Here is a 19778-nt window from a genome sequence, read left to right as displayed (position 1 = left end):
GAATGGCTAGATCTAAGTGTCGTAAAATTCAGAATTTTAAATTTTTTATTTGAAAGAGAATCATCTAGTAATATGTAGTTTCTCAAATTTTTAGGCTAAAAAAATTCTTTAAACAAGAATTTTGAGCGAGAGACTGATACACAGTATGCTCCAACAGGAGCATAGTACATGCGCCCCCTATTTACTCCCTGTGGTCACCACACGACACAGATAAGTTTAGAACCATTTTTCCAGAGAGAGAGTGTGTGCATGTGAAGAGAGAGTTTCCGTCCACTGCCATGGCGAGTCATTCCAAACCCTAAATATTTCAGCCATGGCAAATTCCATCAAACACTAGTTTTGAAGTAATGGCTGCAATAGCCACTTGTTTCACTGTAGCACCAAAAGACCGCCATTGCACTCGCTTCTCTTTCTATCTCAAGTCCCCAGTTATCTGTTGTCACCCTCATCTACGTATCCCATTTTGCATGGACAATTCAAAGCTTAAAAAGACTGGGGCTTTGGTTTGCAGAGAGTTGCAGAGGTTGAGGAGTTCGACAACCATTTGTAGAGCTGGACTTGAGAGTGTCCGGCCTGGTAAGAAAGTGGAGAGCGATGGATTGGCATCTGATGTGAGGAACCGAGCAATGAGAGCAATTGATTCTTGTGGAGGAAGAGTCACGATTGGAGATGTAGCGAGCAAGGGTGGACTCAAGCTCGATGAAGCTGAAAGGGCTCTGCAAGCTCTAGCAGCTGATACAGGAGGATTCTTAGAGGTATTTAGACTACAATTGAGGGGCATATTTATCTTTCAGTTGTTAAGTTGTGCATCAATTGAAATAATATCTTAGTGAAACTTGTAGGAAATGTTGACAAAATTGGTGCAAATTATACATTTGAAAAGAGTTTGTTGAAATTACAGAAAAAAGTTGATGCAAAAGCTGTATATGAGAAAACAGTTATAAATTCAGAGAACAATTTAAAACTGGATTATTCAGCATTGATTATTTACCATTGAATATAAACTGTGTGGTATTGATTCTATTGAATAACTTGCTTGTTGAATTGCAAAATGTTGCTTTGAGTATTTTCAATTTATGGATTTAGCCTTTAATTTTGGCTTCCTGGGAATGTTGGGGTGAATTACCTGCTTATTGAATATTTTGCAAAATGTTGCTTTGAGGATTTTCAATTTGTGGATTCAGCCTTTAATTTTGGCTTCCTTGGAATGTTGGGGAAGAATGTCTCTTGGCCTGAACTTTGGGATTGTTTCAACTTAGAATGAGTTCCTAACTTGCCCAAAACCCCGAATATAAAACATTAGAATACTCTCTCATGAAGACGTTTGTACTTTAAATTTAAAGGTTGTATCAATTTATCTCAGTGCTAGATATTAATGGGTTGTAGTATTCATTTCTGATACCTCTTTCTTCAAAGCTTTTCCAGACAATCATGTCTTATGTATGCCATTAACAATTGCCTCCGTCTTTTTTTTTTCCCTTATCAGCAAACAATTGCCGCCACCTTGGTTTGAAACCTTTTAATGGGCTTGGTGGTTGATGGGGAGGTTGGGAAATGTGTATGAAAAATTGGAGCAACTGCTAGGCTCATGTGGAATTGACAAATTAATTAAACTCCATCAAATTAATTAAACTCCATCATATGCATTCTAAATTATTTATATTAATTTGGCAAATTATACATTGAGACCCTTTATCTTTGGTACAAGGTGGTCACAATTAATCTTGACCATTGGATGTGAAATTGGGTGGCTGCATTTATACCATTGATCAAGCTCAAAGTTCGAAACTTTGTGACACACCCATGGTATCAGATTTCACAAGAATGGTTATAAGCAATTGTTGTGACTTCCTTGTTCTGAAGGTAAACGGTCTCATTGTACACAATCCCTATGAAGTTTGATCATATTTATCAGTGTTTTAAAACCCAGACTTGGGGGGCGCCTAGAATCAGTCCACTTGTTTGTGTCCCTTGAAGAGACACAAAAAATCCAAAAAAAATAGAGAAATTTAAGGAAATAAAAAAAATAAAATAAAAAATCATAAAAATAAGAAAACCTATAACTAAAACGAACATTGATGAAATTTTAATTTTATTCTTAAATACTTGATGAGATTTTTGACCATGCAATATTTTGGTATTAAAATCTCACAAATACAAGTTTTTGATTTTTTTTCTTCTATGGAATCTAAGCCTTAAATTTGATAAATAAAACAAAAATAGCCTAATTAAGAATTTCAGGGGGATTGAGCTAGGTTGCAAAAATCTTGGAAGAAGATACAGTTTGGTCAGGCCCTAGTTCCCAAAAAAAAACAGAAAAAAAAAGTGTGGCAACACCAAAGTTCTTTTCTTCTTGCTTAATCTGATGCGTGGAATTGATGAAGGATGGTAAAATGTTGCTGACAAGAAGTTTATGTGGACTCGCCCTACTGTTGCTTGAGTTGCTGCAACAACTCGGGTGAGTGCTACTACAGTATTGCTCCTAATGAGTTGGAGAACTTGCCAGACTCCGCAGGTTGCTGAGTTTGAGTAAAACTTGACGAGTTTTTGAATATTGATATTTATTCGAAAGAAAGCTGTAACTCTTTAGAAAAAGGATAAAAGATTCTAAACAGTGACAATGAACCATAGTTTCAAAAAGTGGACCGCCCAGCACCTGGGCGGCCGCCTAGGTGGATATCCTTGGGCGCCCGCCTGAACCTGTCTAGGCGGGGCGCCTAGGGCCTGCCGCCTACCCAGGGGTGAAAATGCGGCTCCTTGAGGGTATTTTTGGGTCATTTTTCTAATACTATAGGGACAAAATTGTGGGTTTTAGGTTCATTTGAAACCTAAAACCAATTAGAGGTTACTTTAGAGAGAGAAAACCCAATTTTTCTTTTTTTCTACTGGGCTGCCTAGGTTCTGGGCTCTCGCCTAGGCGCTAGTTGGCCTGGACCCCCCAACCACCTAGGTGCTGCCTAGTGCTTTTTGAAACACTTGAATGAACATAATGACATAAACTTTGGAGAAACTATTACAATATAAAAGAACACGACTCTATTCCTTGAAGATAGTGATGTGTATACCCACTGTCAATGAACATAAAGACTTAATCTAGAGAAGGCACAAAGAGCATCTTGTTTAGCTTGTTTGTGTACATGGCTGGACTGGTGCTTTCAGATTAGGTACTATGAAAAGGATAGGTGGCAGCCTGCGGCATAATGTCCTATTTCACTTATTTGTTTTTAATTTTGGAATGCTCTAGTCCAGGAAAATGTTTTTTCATTTTATATCTTTTTTTGTGGTTCAAATTTCATGTATTTTGTTTTTTTTTTTCAAATTTTCTCTTCTAATGTCTTTTTTTCTCTATTTGCATTTTCTATAAATGTTCTGTACTTGAATATCTATCTGCTTGTTTTATTTTGTGAACACGATTCTTTTGAAGATGGTGTTGGCAGGTCTCAGATGAAGGTGATGTACTTTATGTTTTCCCAAAAGACTACCGATCGAAACTTGCTGCAAAATCTATTAAGATGACAGTTGAACCATTTCTGGATAAGTCAAAGGTACCATCTGCTTTTTCAAATATCTTGAATGGCATATTTCTCTCTCCCTTTCCAAATTTACTTTGATGATAATAAAAATTTGGACAAAAAAACAGCCTAATCCATATTTTACCAGGCTGCAGCTGAGTATGTGATCAGGGTTTCCTTTGGGACTGCACTAATTGCGTCAATTGTTCTTGTGTACACAACAATCATTGCACTCATTTCTACTAGAAGGTATCTTGACATTTTCCTTCTGTTATTGGATTTCGGAATTCTGTTTTATAGGTGATTTCCCTACTTCGGTCTCTAGAAGCAACTTGTATAACAGGGCTACTTGTTACATTGTTATGTATGCATGTGCACTTGTGTACACATAATTGACTCATGGTTCAAAGTCATAGCTTAAGTTTTTGGGTCATCCTTACTGAACTTTTCAACTTGAATACACATAATTGACTCATGGCTCGAAGTCAAAACTCAAGCTTTTGGCTCATCTTACTGCATATGTTCAGTTGTAGTTTCTTGCTTCTTGCAATGGAAAAGTATCTGTGTTGATATTCTATTGACAATGAAATGTGTGTAACAGTGACGAAGATAATCGCGGGAGACGAGGAGGAAGATCCTACGACTCGGGGTTCACTTTTTTCATACGCCCATCTGATTTATTTTGGTAATGTTCTATTGACTTGATTGTAATTTTGTTCTTTTAGTAACACATATGTATTCTTCATTTATTTGGGGGATTTATGAAAGAAGAAATGTGAACAAAGTTGCCTTATTTATTGGCATTGTTTACTAATGCTGTTTTTCCTTTGAGCTGATGTTTATGGTGCAATTATGTATTTATTAGCCATCTACTTGCATCACTCGTTAATATGGTTTTTGTCACTTACATATGACTTTTCATACTGATTTGGTCATAAGAAAATCATGGTTTATGAAAACTAATTTCAACTTTGATTTCTTTCTTATCTTGCTTCACTAACTAGTGAATCTCATGATGGTGTCGATGGGCAATTGGAAATTTGAATTTTGTTTCCATAAATGTTAAGAATTAGTTCTTCAGAATTGGTCATCATACTAGGGTGGTTTTGTGCAATGCTGATGCTTTGATGTTACATTTTCTTGAAATATTACTTTGTCAAAGTACTAATACTCATGGAGTGAATGAGTGCTTTATGTTTCTCAATAGCATTGTAGACACCCTGATCCCGATTGAGGAAACTATGGGAGACCATAATGCCCTTGTCAAACTACCCCGGTATTTGAATCATTCATCCCATCTTGACCCATTTGTAATCAACTTTTCAACATGTTTGCACCTGAAACCAAGGAGGGGACTGAGTTCCCTACCCATATTTTCGAGTATAAATAAGCATAATAAAGTATGGAGTAAAAAGGCTATTTAGCTACTGATGAATAAGTAATTTTTAATTGCAATTAATAGCCTCGGCACGGAAAATCTTTGGTGGTTGATAATCTTACAGATATGTTGAAAACTTGTCCACTTCTGATTTCTTGTTTACTAAATCATTAGTACTGTCACTGTTATTTTTATGTTTCAAATAATGTTAATAGAGTTTCTAGTGTGTGATATCCTTGATTTGCAGTAGATCAACCTTACAAGCCTCTATTTCAGATGCTTTTAATTAAATTTTGGAGTACAATCCGTTTGCTATATTCTGATACTGCTGCAAATTTGTCAGGTATTGGGATCCGTACTACTATAGGAGGCCACGGACAAGAAAAGAAGATGGGATGAACTTTGTTGAATCTGTAATGTGAAAGAGTTCTGGTTGTTTTACTTCTGTTCCATATCTTGTCTTGGAAGTTTGACAACCTCTACCTGTCACTAATGCAGGTTTTTTCATTTGTATTTGGTGATGGAGATCCAAATCAAGGGATAGAAGAAGAGAGATGGAAATTGGTAAGACTTGAATAGTGGATGTATTTACATTTGGCTTTATGGCTGTTGTATTTAGTGCTTTGAATGTGTTTACAGCTCTGTGATTCCAGTCACACATTAAGTTTCTTTGGACATCATTGACTAACTAGAATATGCATTACCTATGTAACCTAGTTTATTGACATTAGGTAAAGATGGCTCAGGTTTAATTATCTATACTATATTATTAAACCACAATTAAGGAACGTACCAAGGCCAATTATTTACGGTAAATGCCCCTCCTAAAGACTCTCTTTCTATTTCTCTCTTCGTTTATTATTTTTTTTTGGCTTCCTAAAATGGCTTAAACATGAACCTATGTGAACCCAAATCTCTCTCATTAGGCATTTCCTATATTGATGATAAGTTGGAGATATTTAAGGATGGGTATCTCCAAATCTTTTCTATTTCCTTGAGAGAGAATAAATGTATATCCGAATTTTTCGGGGGGGAGATAATTTTGTGAACTTAGCTAACATGGGAAGCCTGCGGGTGATAAGTAGGAGAAATCTTAGGATAGTTCTCTCCAAATATTTTCTATTTGCTAAAGAGAAAATACATATATATCTCTCCTAATGTTAAGGGAGGGAGTGGCACGTTCTTGATCCTCTTTGAAGACATTGTTATTTTGTTTGGAAGAAAATCATCATCATCATTATCATCCAAGCCTTATCCAAATTATTTGGGGTTGGCTACATAAATCCTATTCTTTCATTCTCCTCTACCAAGGGCCATATCTTTAGTAAGACCAAAAGTCATCATATCTTTTCTCATTACTATTAATGGCCTTTTGGGTATTCTCATTGCCTTTTTAGAGCCTTCCACTTGAACCTTTTTTGGAAGAGAATATGTCTCTCAATCTTTAGGGGGAAAGTTTTATATAAGTCTTTAGGGAGAAATATACTTTAGAATATTAATTTGATATAATTTGAATTAACAAAAAAATACATTTATGATAATTATACTTATTATAATAATTAGCGACTATAATTAGAATGCATGTAAACTTAAGTATTTTTAATGATGATCATCATAGCCTTTTCCCAATTAATTGGGGTTGGTTACACAAATCTTGGTTTGTCATTCTGCTGTATTAAAGGCCATACCCAATATTGTCAGATTCGCTTCGGAGTCTTCTTCGGTTTGGTGAGAAAAATGAAACAATTCGGTGCTTCGGCTGATTCTGGGGAAGACTCTAGACTTTTTTTTTTTAATTTAATATAAATAAATTAGATATTTATATATCAAATATATAAAAATAATGGAAAAAATTTAAAATAAAAAATAAAAATAAATAAATAAATAAATAAAAAAATACTTTTATATAAGTATTTCTTTTCTGACCAAGGCAAACCCAAAGAAGGCCGAAGCAGTTCGAAGCGGCCTGAATCTGACTGAAGCGGCAGCACCACGCTTCTCTTCGCTTCAGTTTATGCTTAAAATTTGAAGGCTTCGGCCTCTTCGGTCGAAGTGAAGCGAATTTGATAGCATTGCCCATATCTTTAGTGAGGCCATAAGTCCTTGATGTTGTTGTTGATGATGATGATGATAGTAATTTATTATTATTAAATTATTATCATTAGTATTAGTAGTGGTGGTGGTGGTGGTAGTAGTAGGATATACTTATCATAATTACAGTTATTTAAATAATTAATAAGTGTAATTATAATGTAGGGAATTTTTAACTATACTTATTAGTACGTAATGTGTATAATGGTTTAATACAATTTTCATATTTGACTTGTCTACAAAAAAGGAGTACACTATAAAATTTATTATTACAATTATAATGTATTGTAATTAAATATTGCTAGTAAGATGCACTTGCTTTACATGTCTCATTAAAAAGTTATAAATAAAACATGATATTGATAACAATACTATGAGAAATATTATAGTAAATGAGAAAATACGACTACAGCTCTCTCTTAATGCCATGTGCTTAGTAAACATTTGTTTAGAGATATGAGTAAGTTGTTTGAGTTATTATGAAATAATACATAGAAATTTGATATGGAAAATTAAGTAATGTGCATAATATATTATTGCGATTATAGTTAATTCAGTCATAACTAAATCCAGTTCTCTTATAATAAATTCATTAATATCATATATTTGTTATGATTAAATTATTCATAATATAAGTAATCATCATCACCATCGTCATCATCATCATCATCATAGCCTTTTCTCAATAATTTGGGTCGGCTACGCGAATCTTAGTCCGTTATTCTGCTCTATTAAATGCCATACCCTTAGTGAGACCATAAGTCCTCATATCTTTTCGAACTACGTCCAACCATGTCCTTTTGGGCTTACCCCTTGCCCTTTTCAATTCTTCCACTTGAACTAACTTGCACGTCCTAATAGGTGCTGTATTGGGTCAGTGCCACACATAACCAGCCCACCTAAGTCTACTATTTCTCATCTCCTCGCTCATTGGTGCCACACGTAAATTTTTTCGAATGGATTCATTTCGAATTCATCTGCGAACAACATGCACCATGGTACCTCATCCTGTAGGTGCCTAGTTAAGTCGTTCATAACTAAAACAATTCATAATATAAGTAATACTAAAATAAAAATATTATTATGAAATTGCAATCGTAATTTTAATATTATTAATTAATGTACAATAAATTAATTATGCTTGTATGATTAAACATATTCCTAATATTTAATCAGGATTCTAATTAGTTTTATGACATACCTTGCATATTTAAAAAATGCTCACAATTTTTAACTCCATAGAAATGTCATTATAAAATCACAATAAACAATTATAATTTTAATAATAAACTAATAATACTATATAATTATCATCATTTTGGTATGATTATTAAATAGAATTATAAATAGTCTCTAATTGACATAATTAAATTAATTCATTAATTATATTATTTAGTATTTTATTAATAAATTTGTATCATCATCATCAAATAAATAGAATTATAAATACTCTTTTGAATTGTAAATACTCTTTCTAATTTACATAATTAAATTAATTCATTAATTATATTATTTAGTATTTTAGTAATAATTTTGTATAATCATCATCATCATTCGAGTTTAATCCCTACTATTTGGTTATTAATAAATTTTTATAATATATGAAAATTAGTTTCAATAATGGTAAGGAGCTTTTATACATTCCATAAATACATATTAAGAGTGTGATTCTAAGGAGAAAATTTTGCATTATTTATTATTTGTGATTTCTAGCAAGAAAAAACATTTATTCTTTTAAAAATTGAATTTCCTTCATATATAAAATAATTGAATACATCCTGCAGAAGGTTTCGAACAAAAGACATCCATGCTTCTCATCCATGAAATTATTATTGGCTAGAATCAGTATACCATAAACCAATGGATAATGGTACACTATAAGGAAAAGACATCTTCAAACCTTCACGAGTGCTATTCCCTTAAGGACTGGTTTTCATTGGGCTCATAAAGCTCAATATGGTCATTGGAAAGCCAATGATACTAGGTTAAAGAGATTGAACCGTTGATTCACCAAAAGGCCAACAACCACCATTGATCTTTCATCATCTAACCTTTGTTCAGTTTAGGCAAAATTGCATCCTAGCTCTATTGCTGGAACATATAACTCAGTTAGAGAGAGATTGCATGGATGTAATAATAGATGTGGCTTAGAGAGAAATTTCACATACTTGTATCTCCCATGGGAGAGAGAGACTTTGACTAACTTGGTAGCTTATGGAATGAGAGAGAGAGATTATCCATGCCTTAAATGAAGCATGGTTATTTGAATAAAGGTTTGGAGAGATAGAGATAGATAATGCATAGATTTTTCTGAAGGGTTGCACACACACATATATATATATATATATATATATATATATATATATATATATATATATATATATATATATATATATATATATGAGACATCATCATCATCAAAGCCTTTTCCCAACTATTCGGCTACACGAATCCTAGTCCGCCATTTGGTTCTATCAAGGGCCATATCCTCAGTGAAACTAGTTAACTTTTGCTCATTTCTCATTGTACCCGGGTTCCGATACAGCGCGTCCCTTATAGGGAATACCCTAGCATAAGCAGATAACGTAGATTTAGAATTTGTCGAAAGTTTTGGCAAAGTTTTAAGTTGGTTACATGACTAAACAACCCACCTCCTTTATCAAGGCTTGGGATGGGTTAAGGGAAAGTATAAGGTCTTCACCCTTCTTAAACCTAAATATATATAAAAGACATGAAAGAAAAATGAAGATTTTTAAATATCCGAGAAGTAAAGCTATGTAGCTATCAAAGATTGCATATTTAAAAACATAAGTCCTAACATAGAAAATATAGTCTTATACAGGGTTTTAAAAATCGGTGAGTCGTAACGGACTCGTTCGAGTCGACATGGGAATCAGTCACCTCGTGTCGATTCTTTTGTAAAAACGAGAATCGCCCGATCCTGGAGGAGAATCAGCGATTTTGAACATATGAATCGTTCATATGACGTCAAAAATCACGATTCCAAACGGCTTGTGATGTCATAAGGTTGCCCAGTCACTAACTGAGGATATTTTGGTAATTTCGTTTAAAAGGTAGGACCGCAGGTGTACCCCTTCTCTCGATTGCGCTAACATTGATGCTATTGTACAGGTATTTATAACGTTTAAACTTTCTTTGATTCTTCGATGTGGAATTTGCGCCAAGTGATATAATGTTGAAAAGTTATTCAATATAAACAATTATTGTAGAAAAGTGTTCAACAACGGGTGATGGGCTGCGGTGGTTATCAACTAGGTTTCTTCTTGGGACTCGAATCCGAGCTTTGGGGACGCTATTGTGGAATTTTATTTGTCTCCAAAAAAAAGAAAAAAAAGAAAATAATATTATTAAAAAAAAAGACAAATAAAAAGAAGATAGGTTTTTACTTTTGTCTTAAGAAAAAACAAAAAAAAGAAAATAATATCATAAACAAAAGACAGATAAAAAGAAGATAGGTTTTTACTTTTGTCTTCAAAAAATAAATAAAAAGAAGAAAATAATATCATAAAAAAAAATAAAAAAAGGTAACACAACAAGCATTTCTTGCTAAAAAGCAAAAAAGACAATACATCTTCATTTCTTGTAAAAAAAAGGTAATTAAACAATTATTGCTTGTCAGAAAAACAAAATAAAAGGTATAAAAAATAAAAGGTACTGGCAGCATCATTTTCTTGTTTTCTTGTAAAAAAATAAAAAGTAATACAAGAAGCAAAAAAAAGGTAATATAACATCTTCTTTTTTTTCTTGTCAAAAAATAATAATAAAAGGTAATACAATAAGTATCATATTTTCTCGTCAAAAAAAAAAAAAGGTAATACAAGAAGTATTTCTTGTTAATAAAAGGTATTTCTTAATACAACAAATATTTTTTAATACAAACTAGGAATAACTGATCTAATTATAATTTTTATTTATGGCAATCTTTAACATAAATTTAGGAATATTAATTTTAAGATAGGATTCATACAAGGTTGAAATATCTGTACGTCTCTAACAATCTCTTCCACTAAATTTATTCTAGAAATCTAAAAAATTATATTTTTGAAAAATTGAAGTGTTATTTCAAAAATTGATGGGCATTCTAATAATTTCTATATTGATAACCAAATATTTTATTATTTATTTATTTATTTGCATTATAAATCTTGTAATGTACTATTTTTCTTACAGTTGTCAATAATACATTTTAAATTAAATGATATTATAAGATATTTTGAATTTGTTATTATTTCTATAATGAAATGTAAACCAACAATTTTCATTTCAATATATAATATTATAGTTAGTTAGGTTGTAATAATTTTGGATTATAGTTAGTTAGGTTGTAATAATTTGGTTTTTTTTTAGCAGATTATGATTTTCTGCCAATTTGAGATTTTAGTGGTTATTTTTTCATTGATTTAATCCATTATTTATTGTAGTCTATGTATGATTATATACTTTATCCATGATATGTCTATGTTTTTTGTTTTATGTGATGCAAATTTAATGGTTAACATGAGTTCAGACTGGAAAGAACATCTCAATATTCGCAAATTGATAAAAAGAAATGAAAGTTAATAATGTAATACCTGTATTTTTTATTGGATTCTTAAAAAACAACATTTATAATGAATTTTAATATTTTTTTTGGATTTTTTTTAAGGCTTAATCGGACTGATTCAACCGATTCTTGATCTGTATCGCCGATTCACCGATCCGGATGGGTTGTTGGGGTGCTCGATCCAGGGCAGTGATCCGTTTTTTAAACTGTTGGTCTTATATAATTTAGTAAAAAACATAACTTCAAAGCACCTTGATTTTCTATATCTACATGATATATTCTACATGAGTCTCTAATGTCTCTCCTAATCTCTTAATTTCTCTCTTTGTAAAGATCTCAATTATATATATATATATATATATATATATATATATATATACATTGGCAGCTATAATGATATATATATATATATATATATATATATATATATATATATATATATATATATATACATTGGCAGCTATAATGAATAGTAATATATATATATATATATATATATACACACACACACATTAGCAGCTATAATGAATAGTAATATATGTGGAATCCCAGCCGTTAGATCTTCGTTATGTGGTTCAAAATACATATCACTATTTGAATTTTATTTATTTTTTATAAAGTTAAGATGCAATTTTGGGCGTATATACTTAACACTATTGCACACCATATAAAAATATAAAAAAATACTTTCAAGATTTTGAAATGACCAAATTACCGCCATCATCTTTTTAGGGATATTTTGATCATTTTATATTATTGAAAATATTTGTTTTATATTTTTCTTGTACGCCCAATTTTCCAGTACACATGCTCAAAATTTTATAACGATCCGATTTCTAGAAAAATATTAAAACTCAAATAATGATATGTATTTTGAACCACTCGATGAAGCTCTAACGGCTGTGATTCCAATTATATTACTATTCATTATAGCTTCTAAGTGTTTGTTAGCGTTTTCCATATATATATATATATATATAGGAAGATGGTATGGTACGCCGATTCGAGTATCGCTACAGTAAATGTCGAACGGCCCAGATCGAATCTGAGCCGATCACAGATGTCCGATAGTGTTTCATTCTTCATTTTTTTCTACAAATCAGAATGATTTGAAATATGGAGCGTGTGTTCGTCAAAACTAGGCGAATCTACTAATAATATCAAAAAAGCATTTTACATGAAATAAATTGACCAAAATACCCCCGAAACGTTTCAAGGGTATTTTGGTCAAAAAATATTTCACGAATTATTATTTTTATTAGCCGCGCCTCACTAAGATGTATACACGCTTCAAATTTCAGATCATTCCGATTTGTAGAAAAAAAATTGACCTTCAAACACTCTCGGACAACCGTGACCGTCAGATCGGCCCAGATTTGATTTGGGCCGTTGGGCATTTACTGTAGCGGTACGCATACATGAGCGTACAAGAACTTTATATATATATATATATATGGAAGATACTATAGAACGCCTATAGGCTAAAATAAACAATGATTTCGCTTACCCTCATCACTGTTCAAAGTTCATCGCATAGTCACGATTGTCCAGTAGTGTTTTATATTTCATTTTTTTTCTACAAATCAGAATGGCTTGAAATTTGAAGCACGTTCATAAAAAATAGGCGAATATACGAGAAATATCAAAAAACTATTTTACATAAAACAATTGACAAAAATACCCCCAAAAAGTTTCAGGGGTATTTTGATCAATTTGTTTTAGCGAATTATTATTTTTTATATTTTTATTAGGCGCTCTTCACTAAGATGTACACATATTCCAAATTTCAGATCATTCCGATTTGTAGAAAACAAAAAGAAAAATGAAACACTATTGGATAATCGTGACCATGCGATGAACTTTGGATGGTGATGAGGGTAGGCGAAATCACTGTTCATTTTTGCCTATAGGCGTTGGGAAGGCTTCTTATATGGAAGAACTACAAAACGCCTACAGGCGAAATGAACAGTGATTTTGCCTACCCTCTTCACCGTCCAAAGTTCATCGCTTGGTCACGATTGTCTGGTAGAGTTTCATTTTTAATTTTTTTTACTAATAGGGATATCTGAAATTTGGAGTGTGTGTTCATAAAAAATAGGAGAATCTATGAAAAATATCAAAAAAATATTTTACATAAAAAAATTGATCAAAATACCCTCAAAATGTTTCAGGGGTATTTTTGGTCTATTTTTTTAGCAAATTATTATTTTTTTATATTTTTATTAGGTGCGCCTCCCTAAGATGTACACACGTTCCAAATTTCATGTCATTTCGATTTGTAGAAAAAAATGAAAAATGAAACACTACCGGACAAAATCGTGACTGTGCAATGAGTTTAGGACGGTGATGAGGGTAAGCAATATCGCTGTTCATTTTCACCTATAGGCGTTGGGAAGATTTTTCCTTTATATATATATATATATATATGGAAGATACTACAAAACGCCTTTAAGCGAAAATGAACAGTGATTTCCCCTACCCTCATCACTATCCAAACTTCATTTCATGGTTACAGTTGTCCAGTAGTGTTTCAATTTTCATTTTTTAACTAATTGAAATGATCTGAAATTTGGAGTGTGTGCACATCGTAGTGAGGCGTACGTAATAAAAATATGAAAAAAATAATTCTCAAAAAATAAATTGACCAAAATACCCTCGTAAAATGAAAGATGAAACACTATTGGAGAACTGTGCTTGTGCGATGAAGTTTGAATGGTGATGAGAGTAGTCGAAATCACTGTTTATTTTCGCCTATAGGCATTGAGAAGAGTTTTCTTATATATATATATATATATATATATACATATCAATGAACGAAAATTCGCCTGCTTAGCCGCCTAGGCATCATTTTTAAAAAAAATGCCTAGTCGTGGACTAGGTGGCCTGTCCTAGGCGGCTTTTGCTAGGCGTCTACTTGACGTACACAAAAAAATAGTAGTAATTCGTCAGAATTAATTTATTGGTAAATAAAAAATAATATTAATTCAGTTTTAATTAATATATAGAAGGATTAGACTTTTTATGCCACTTGTCGTTTGTCTTGTAACAGTAATTGTTAATTTATTGGTAAACCAAAAAATGGTATTAATTCGTAATTGATAGTTTATCGAAAATGCTTTTTGCATGTGATAGTAATTATTAATTTATTGGTAAATCAAAAAAATAGTATTAATTCGTAATAAGTAATTTATTGAAAATCTTTTTTGCCGGAAACAATAATTATTAATTTATTGGTAAATAAAAAATAATATTAACTCAGTGTTAGTTAATATGGAAGGATTAGAATTTTTATGCGACCTATCAAAAATGCTTTTTGCATGTAACAATAATTATTAATTTATTAGTAAACCAAAAAGTAATATTAATTAAGAATTATTAATTTATCGAAAATACTTTTGCATGTGATAGTAATTATTAATTTATAAATAAATCAAAAAATAGTATTAATTCTTAATTATTAAGTTATTGGTAAACAAAAAAATAGTATTAATTCAATTTTAATTGATATATTGAAGCATTAGACTTTTTGTGCCACTTGTCATTTTACATGTAATAATAATTATTAATTTTTTGGTAAACTAAAAAATAATATTAATTTGTAATTGTTAATTTATTGAAAATGCTTTTAGCATGTGATAGTAATTATTAATTTATTGGTAAACCAAAAAATAGTGTTAGGTCATTCTTCTTTATTAGCCCCGTCGCTAGCTCGACATCATGCCAAGTAAGATCGTCACCCTCAAACACACGCTCTAGTCGTGGATCCATGGTCCATTCACTTGTGCAATCACTATCAACTTCATACAATTGAATAAGATTGATGCCTCTCCCTAAGCCGCTCATTATACTGCACCTAAACAAAATCATTCAACTTCTTCTGCTCCAACCTATTTCTTTCTTTTGGTATGGAGTTGTGGTAGAGAACAAGGAAACATGCATAAGTGACATGTTGTTTTCTTGTTTCTACTTTTACATTTCTTCGATAACTTAGATTTTAGAAAATTGAAATTTGAAATTAAAATCCAAGAAATAAGGATTAGGGACTTACATGCTCAAGTGCACTCCAATTGCGTTCACAACTAGATGAGCTATATGTGAGACTCAACACTCGAATAGGGAGACGTAGATTCGGTGTCTTGTTTCAATATAATACCCACCATGCGGCTGTATAGTATTTTATAATTTAGATTTTAGATAAATATTTTATTATTTTTATAATTTGAACTACATATAAAGTCATAAACAAGTAAAAAATTGTAAAGTAAACAAAATAAAAATTAGAAATGGTACTTTTGGCCTTTACCTAAATCTGTAGTGTCCTTGTTTCAAGTAGCAATCTCTCTCCCAAGTTTCTCAAGGTTAACATGAACTTAATCAATTCTTGGCTCTGAATCTTATCTTGGATATCTTTGTCAGAGACCAACCTCTCAAATACATCTAAGAACCCACAATTTATTACACAATTAGACTCAATGGATGGGTGTTTGTAGTAACGAGATGGATTTATAAAATAACCGGCTGAATGGAGGTGCCTGTGAAGCTGGGTATCCCATCTCCTATAAATAATTTCCATTATAGCCTTGCATTTATTTTCATTATGCTTTAAACCTTTTTTTATCTCTCGTCTTGCCCTAGTCATTGCCTCATGTATATAGTCCATGGCAGGTTTAGCATCACCATCAACCAATCGAAGCACTCTCACTAAAGGGCCAACCACCTCCAATGCAAAAAAATTTGATTCCAAAAAGATGTATTTAGAATAATTTTTTCACCGTTTCTCCCATCCCAATGCTTTGACGACTCACTTTGACACCATTGATCTAAAACAAACATGGTTGTCAAGGTATTTTTTTTTTGCTTGCATAAGCTTTGATGAGTGAAAAATGATAGGGCAAATCTAGTGATACCTGGTCTCACTAATTCTCTTTTCTTTGTAGAAGTTCTCATCATACTAAGGACCATGGTATGATTATAAATAAATCCAACAACAAACATAGCTGTTGAAATCACCCCACTAAATAAAGATGTACCCATTTCTTCAAGCATGAGATTAACACAATGAGCTGCGCAAGGAGTCTAAAACATATGCATCCTCTTCAAAAATGCCCAGCTGCAGCATAATTGACACCATTGTTAGTGACAATTTGTACCACATGTTTCTCTTCAACAACTCTACAATCTCATTCATCATGCCACATAAGTATGTAGCATCATGTGACTTATCTGATACATCAATAGACTTAACAAAAAAGTCATGTTGGACAGTTAACCAAAAAATTAATGAATAACCTCGACTTCCCATCGGACCATCCATCACATATAATAGTGGCCTCATACTTCTCTTACCCTTCTCTTTGAGAAATCAAAATTTTTTAAGTCTCAAATACAACATCCGTCAATAAGGGCTCCCTAATTTCATGTAGTGAAGGAGGAATAAATACTGGGCCAAATTGCTCAATTGCTTGGACCATACATGCAAAACTATCGAGGGTTATAGTATTAAAAGGAATGCCAGCCATGTAAAACCATTTTGCTGTGTACTTACATACTGACTTCATCTCTTCTTGCTTGTATCGATTTTCAATTGTAGTTTGTTTTGTTTTTTTCCTAATCCCCTGAACCACAATTTTGGGGTTAGGGGTGAAAAAGGCGTCCAGTGGCCCTTAGAGAGGTGTTTTTTTCCAACACTACCACCAATATTTATAACCTTCCGTCTTGAGATCGAAGTACCCTTTTGCCTCATTGCAATTTCTGATATATCCTCCTCCTCCTCCGCCTCATCAAATAATTGCCTATCATCAATTAATTCTTTTCTTTTCAATTTTTTCTTCTCGTTTTCTTTTTTCAAGCTATCCATGTATTATCTGATCTCCTTTTTTATCTCGTTGGTACCTTGTGGACAGGCTCTTACATTCCCCAAAATATTGGCTAGGTGTTCTTTTTGTCAAAAAATATACCCATATAACTATTTCCACAAAGCATACAAATCACACAATTTCAATCTTTCAGATTTTTAAGTTTGACATATTTTCAAGCTGGATCTTTATTACTAGAATATTGGGAAGAAGGCATGCCCGAAAAAAAAGTATTATTGTCGGAAAAAAAAGTTACTGGTTACTTGAAGCAAGTATCGATTTCTTCAAGGCCCTTGAAACCTGGATTTGTTGTCACAACTTTGCCTAAACTTCCTCAAATCAACACCCAAACGATACAAATCAACAACTAATCATCAACCAATACAAAAATCGAAGAACTTTACAAAATAAAATTTCTATCAATATTCTTTTTGATTCATTCGATCTAAAAAAAACTACGGATGTGGCTGAAAATGATGTTTGGGGGGTTTAATACGCCCCAAAACCTTTCCCTCCTTTTCCGGGGGTCAAAAAGACCAATATATATATATATATATGAGATAATCTAAGTTCACGACCCTTCAAATTACTAAGGTTAATGATAGAATGAGTTGTGAAGGGTAGATTTACTAACTGTGGTTTGTTTTTTTGAAAAAGTTAATTTTTATGATATCTTCATCATTAAGTAAGGGCAATTTTGTAAATATCACTACAAGACAAGAGGTGCTTTTGTCTTATCCATAAGGGCTAATTTTATCCACAAGGGCTAAAATTAACTTTTGTATTTTGAAGGGTTTTTAACTCTAGACAAACCCTATATATATATATATATATATATATATATATATATATATATGGACGAGGTTTCTATGCGGCCAGCCCCCATATTGTGGAAATGTGGGCTTGGCAATAAATATATTTTTGAAATATAATTTGAACCTAACGTTTAGAGAATATATAATCTTTAACATGGAGATCATGAATATGAAAAAAAATAAAATAATTGAGAACCAGAAATACTAATTATATTAAGAAAACCTTTGGACCGTAAGTTTCACTTGTTCTTAGATGGACAACCTATTTGCATCCATCTTTGAGATGGATGCTTTATACCTCTAGACCACATATTGTAGAAATGTGGTTCAGCCCACATGAGACAATTTTCATATATATATATATATATATATATATATATATATATACATATATATATATATATGACATATGATATATTTGAAGGCATGACTCCAAAATACGAATATGTAAATCTATTATATATAGCATATTTGATATATGATATATTCAAAGAGCCACTCCAAAATAGGAATATATAAAAATTAAGAGGGCAAAAGGGAAGCAAAATGGACACTTCTTGCGAAAATAATTGGAACCCCTTCTCGTTTATATTATTAGTTATGTCATTAATTCATCATCATCATCATCCGAGCTTTATCCCAACTAATTGGAGTTAGCTATATGAATCTTTTTTCACCATTCTGCTCTATCAACACCTTCAGTCAGACCATAACTCATTATAACTCTTCTCATTACTTCCATCTATTGTCCCTTTGGGCCTTCCCTTTTCCACTTGAACCAAATCGCCCATCCTAACTGGTGCTGTATTAAGTCTACGTTGCATATGCCCAGCCCACCTAAGTCTACTTTCCTTCATCTTATCGTCTATGGGAGCCACTCCTAAGTTTCATCCCCACCTAAGTCTACTTTCCTTCATCTTATCGACTATTGGAGCCACTCCTAAGTTCCATCCTATGTATTCATTCCGAATTCTATCCTTTTTTGTCTTGTCATGCATTCATGTTAACATCCTCATCTCAACTACACATGAATTATATTATTTAATATAACTAAATAATTAATCATTTACTTATTTCATCTCTTTCATCTTTCCCTCATTTGATTTTTTCATTAATTATGCTATTTAATATTTTTATTAATGAATATGTATAATATATGAAAATAATTTTCAATAATGGTAAAGAGTTTCTATAAATTCCTTAAAGAGTGCAATTATAAGGGGCAACTTTTACATTATTTATTATTTGATTATTAGTAATAAAAAATACTTATTCCTATTCAAATATAAGTTCCTTCATATATAAAATAATTAAAATAATTGAATGCCTTATTCAGAAAGTTTTGAACATAGACATCCATACTTCTCATCCTTAAAATTATTATTGGCTTTAATCAGTATACCATAACCAAATAGATATTCAAACCTTTCACAAGTGATATTCCCTTAAGGACTTTTTCTCATTGGCCTCGTAGAGTTCAATATGGTCATTCTAGAACCAATGATGTTTGTTAAAGATTTTGAAAAAGCCCTTGATTCACCAAAAGGCCAACAACTACCACTG

General features: G+C 32.0%; 1 protein-coding gene across 2 annotated transcripts in view; it reads left to right on the top strand.

Annotated features, from left to right (window-relative positions):
- The first annotated feature begins 212 nt into the window (after positions 1–212).
- The window catches only part of LOC18444819 (Iron-sulfur cluster biosynthesis family protein), a 32225-nt gene continuing 12659 nt past the window's right edge, over positions 213–19778 (top strand). The window contains exons 1-6 of one of the 2 annotated variants that reach the window (XM_006854978.4): positions 213–755; positions 3438–3545; positions 3661–3761; positions 4114–4197; positions 5234–5303; positions 5389–5454. In XM_006854978.4, the coding sequence (XP_006855040.1) occupies positions 348–755; positions 3438–3545; positions 3661–3761; positions 4114–4197; positions 5234–5303; positions 5389–5454 (837 nt within the window). In that variant the 5' untranslated portion in view covers positions 213–347. Of the gene's footprint in view, positions 756–3424; positions 3546–3660; positions 3762–4113; positions 4198–5233; positions 5304–5388; positions 5455–19778 lie in introns of both variants that reach the window. The other variant, XM_088852209.1, reaches the window with a different exon arrangement.

This window comes from Amborella trichopoda, chromosome 11, assembly GCF_054954075.1.
Source record: "Amborella trichopoda isolate Santa Cruz 75 chromosome 11, AtrichopodaSantaCruz75HAP2 v2.0, whole genome shotgun sequence".
Lineage (NCBI taxonomy): Eukaryota > Viridiplantae > Streptophyta > Magnoliopsida > Amborellales > Amborellaceae > Amborella > Amborella trichopoda.
The sequence above is the reverse complement of the archived record's forward strand: the minus strand, read 5'-3'. Positions and strand labels throughout refer to the sequence as shown.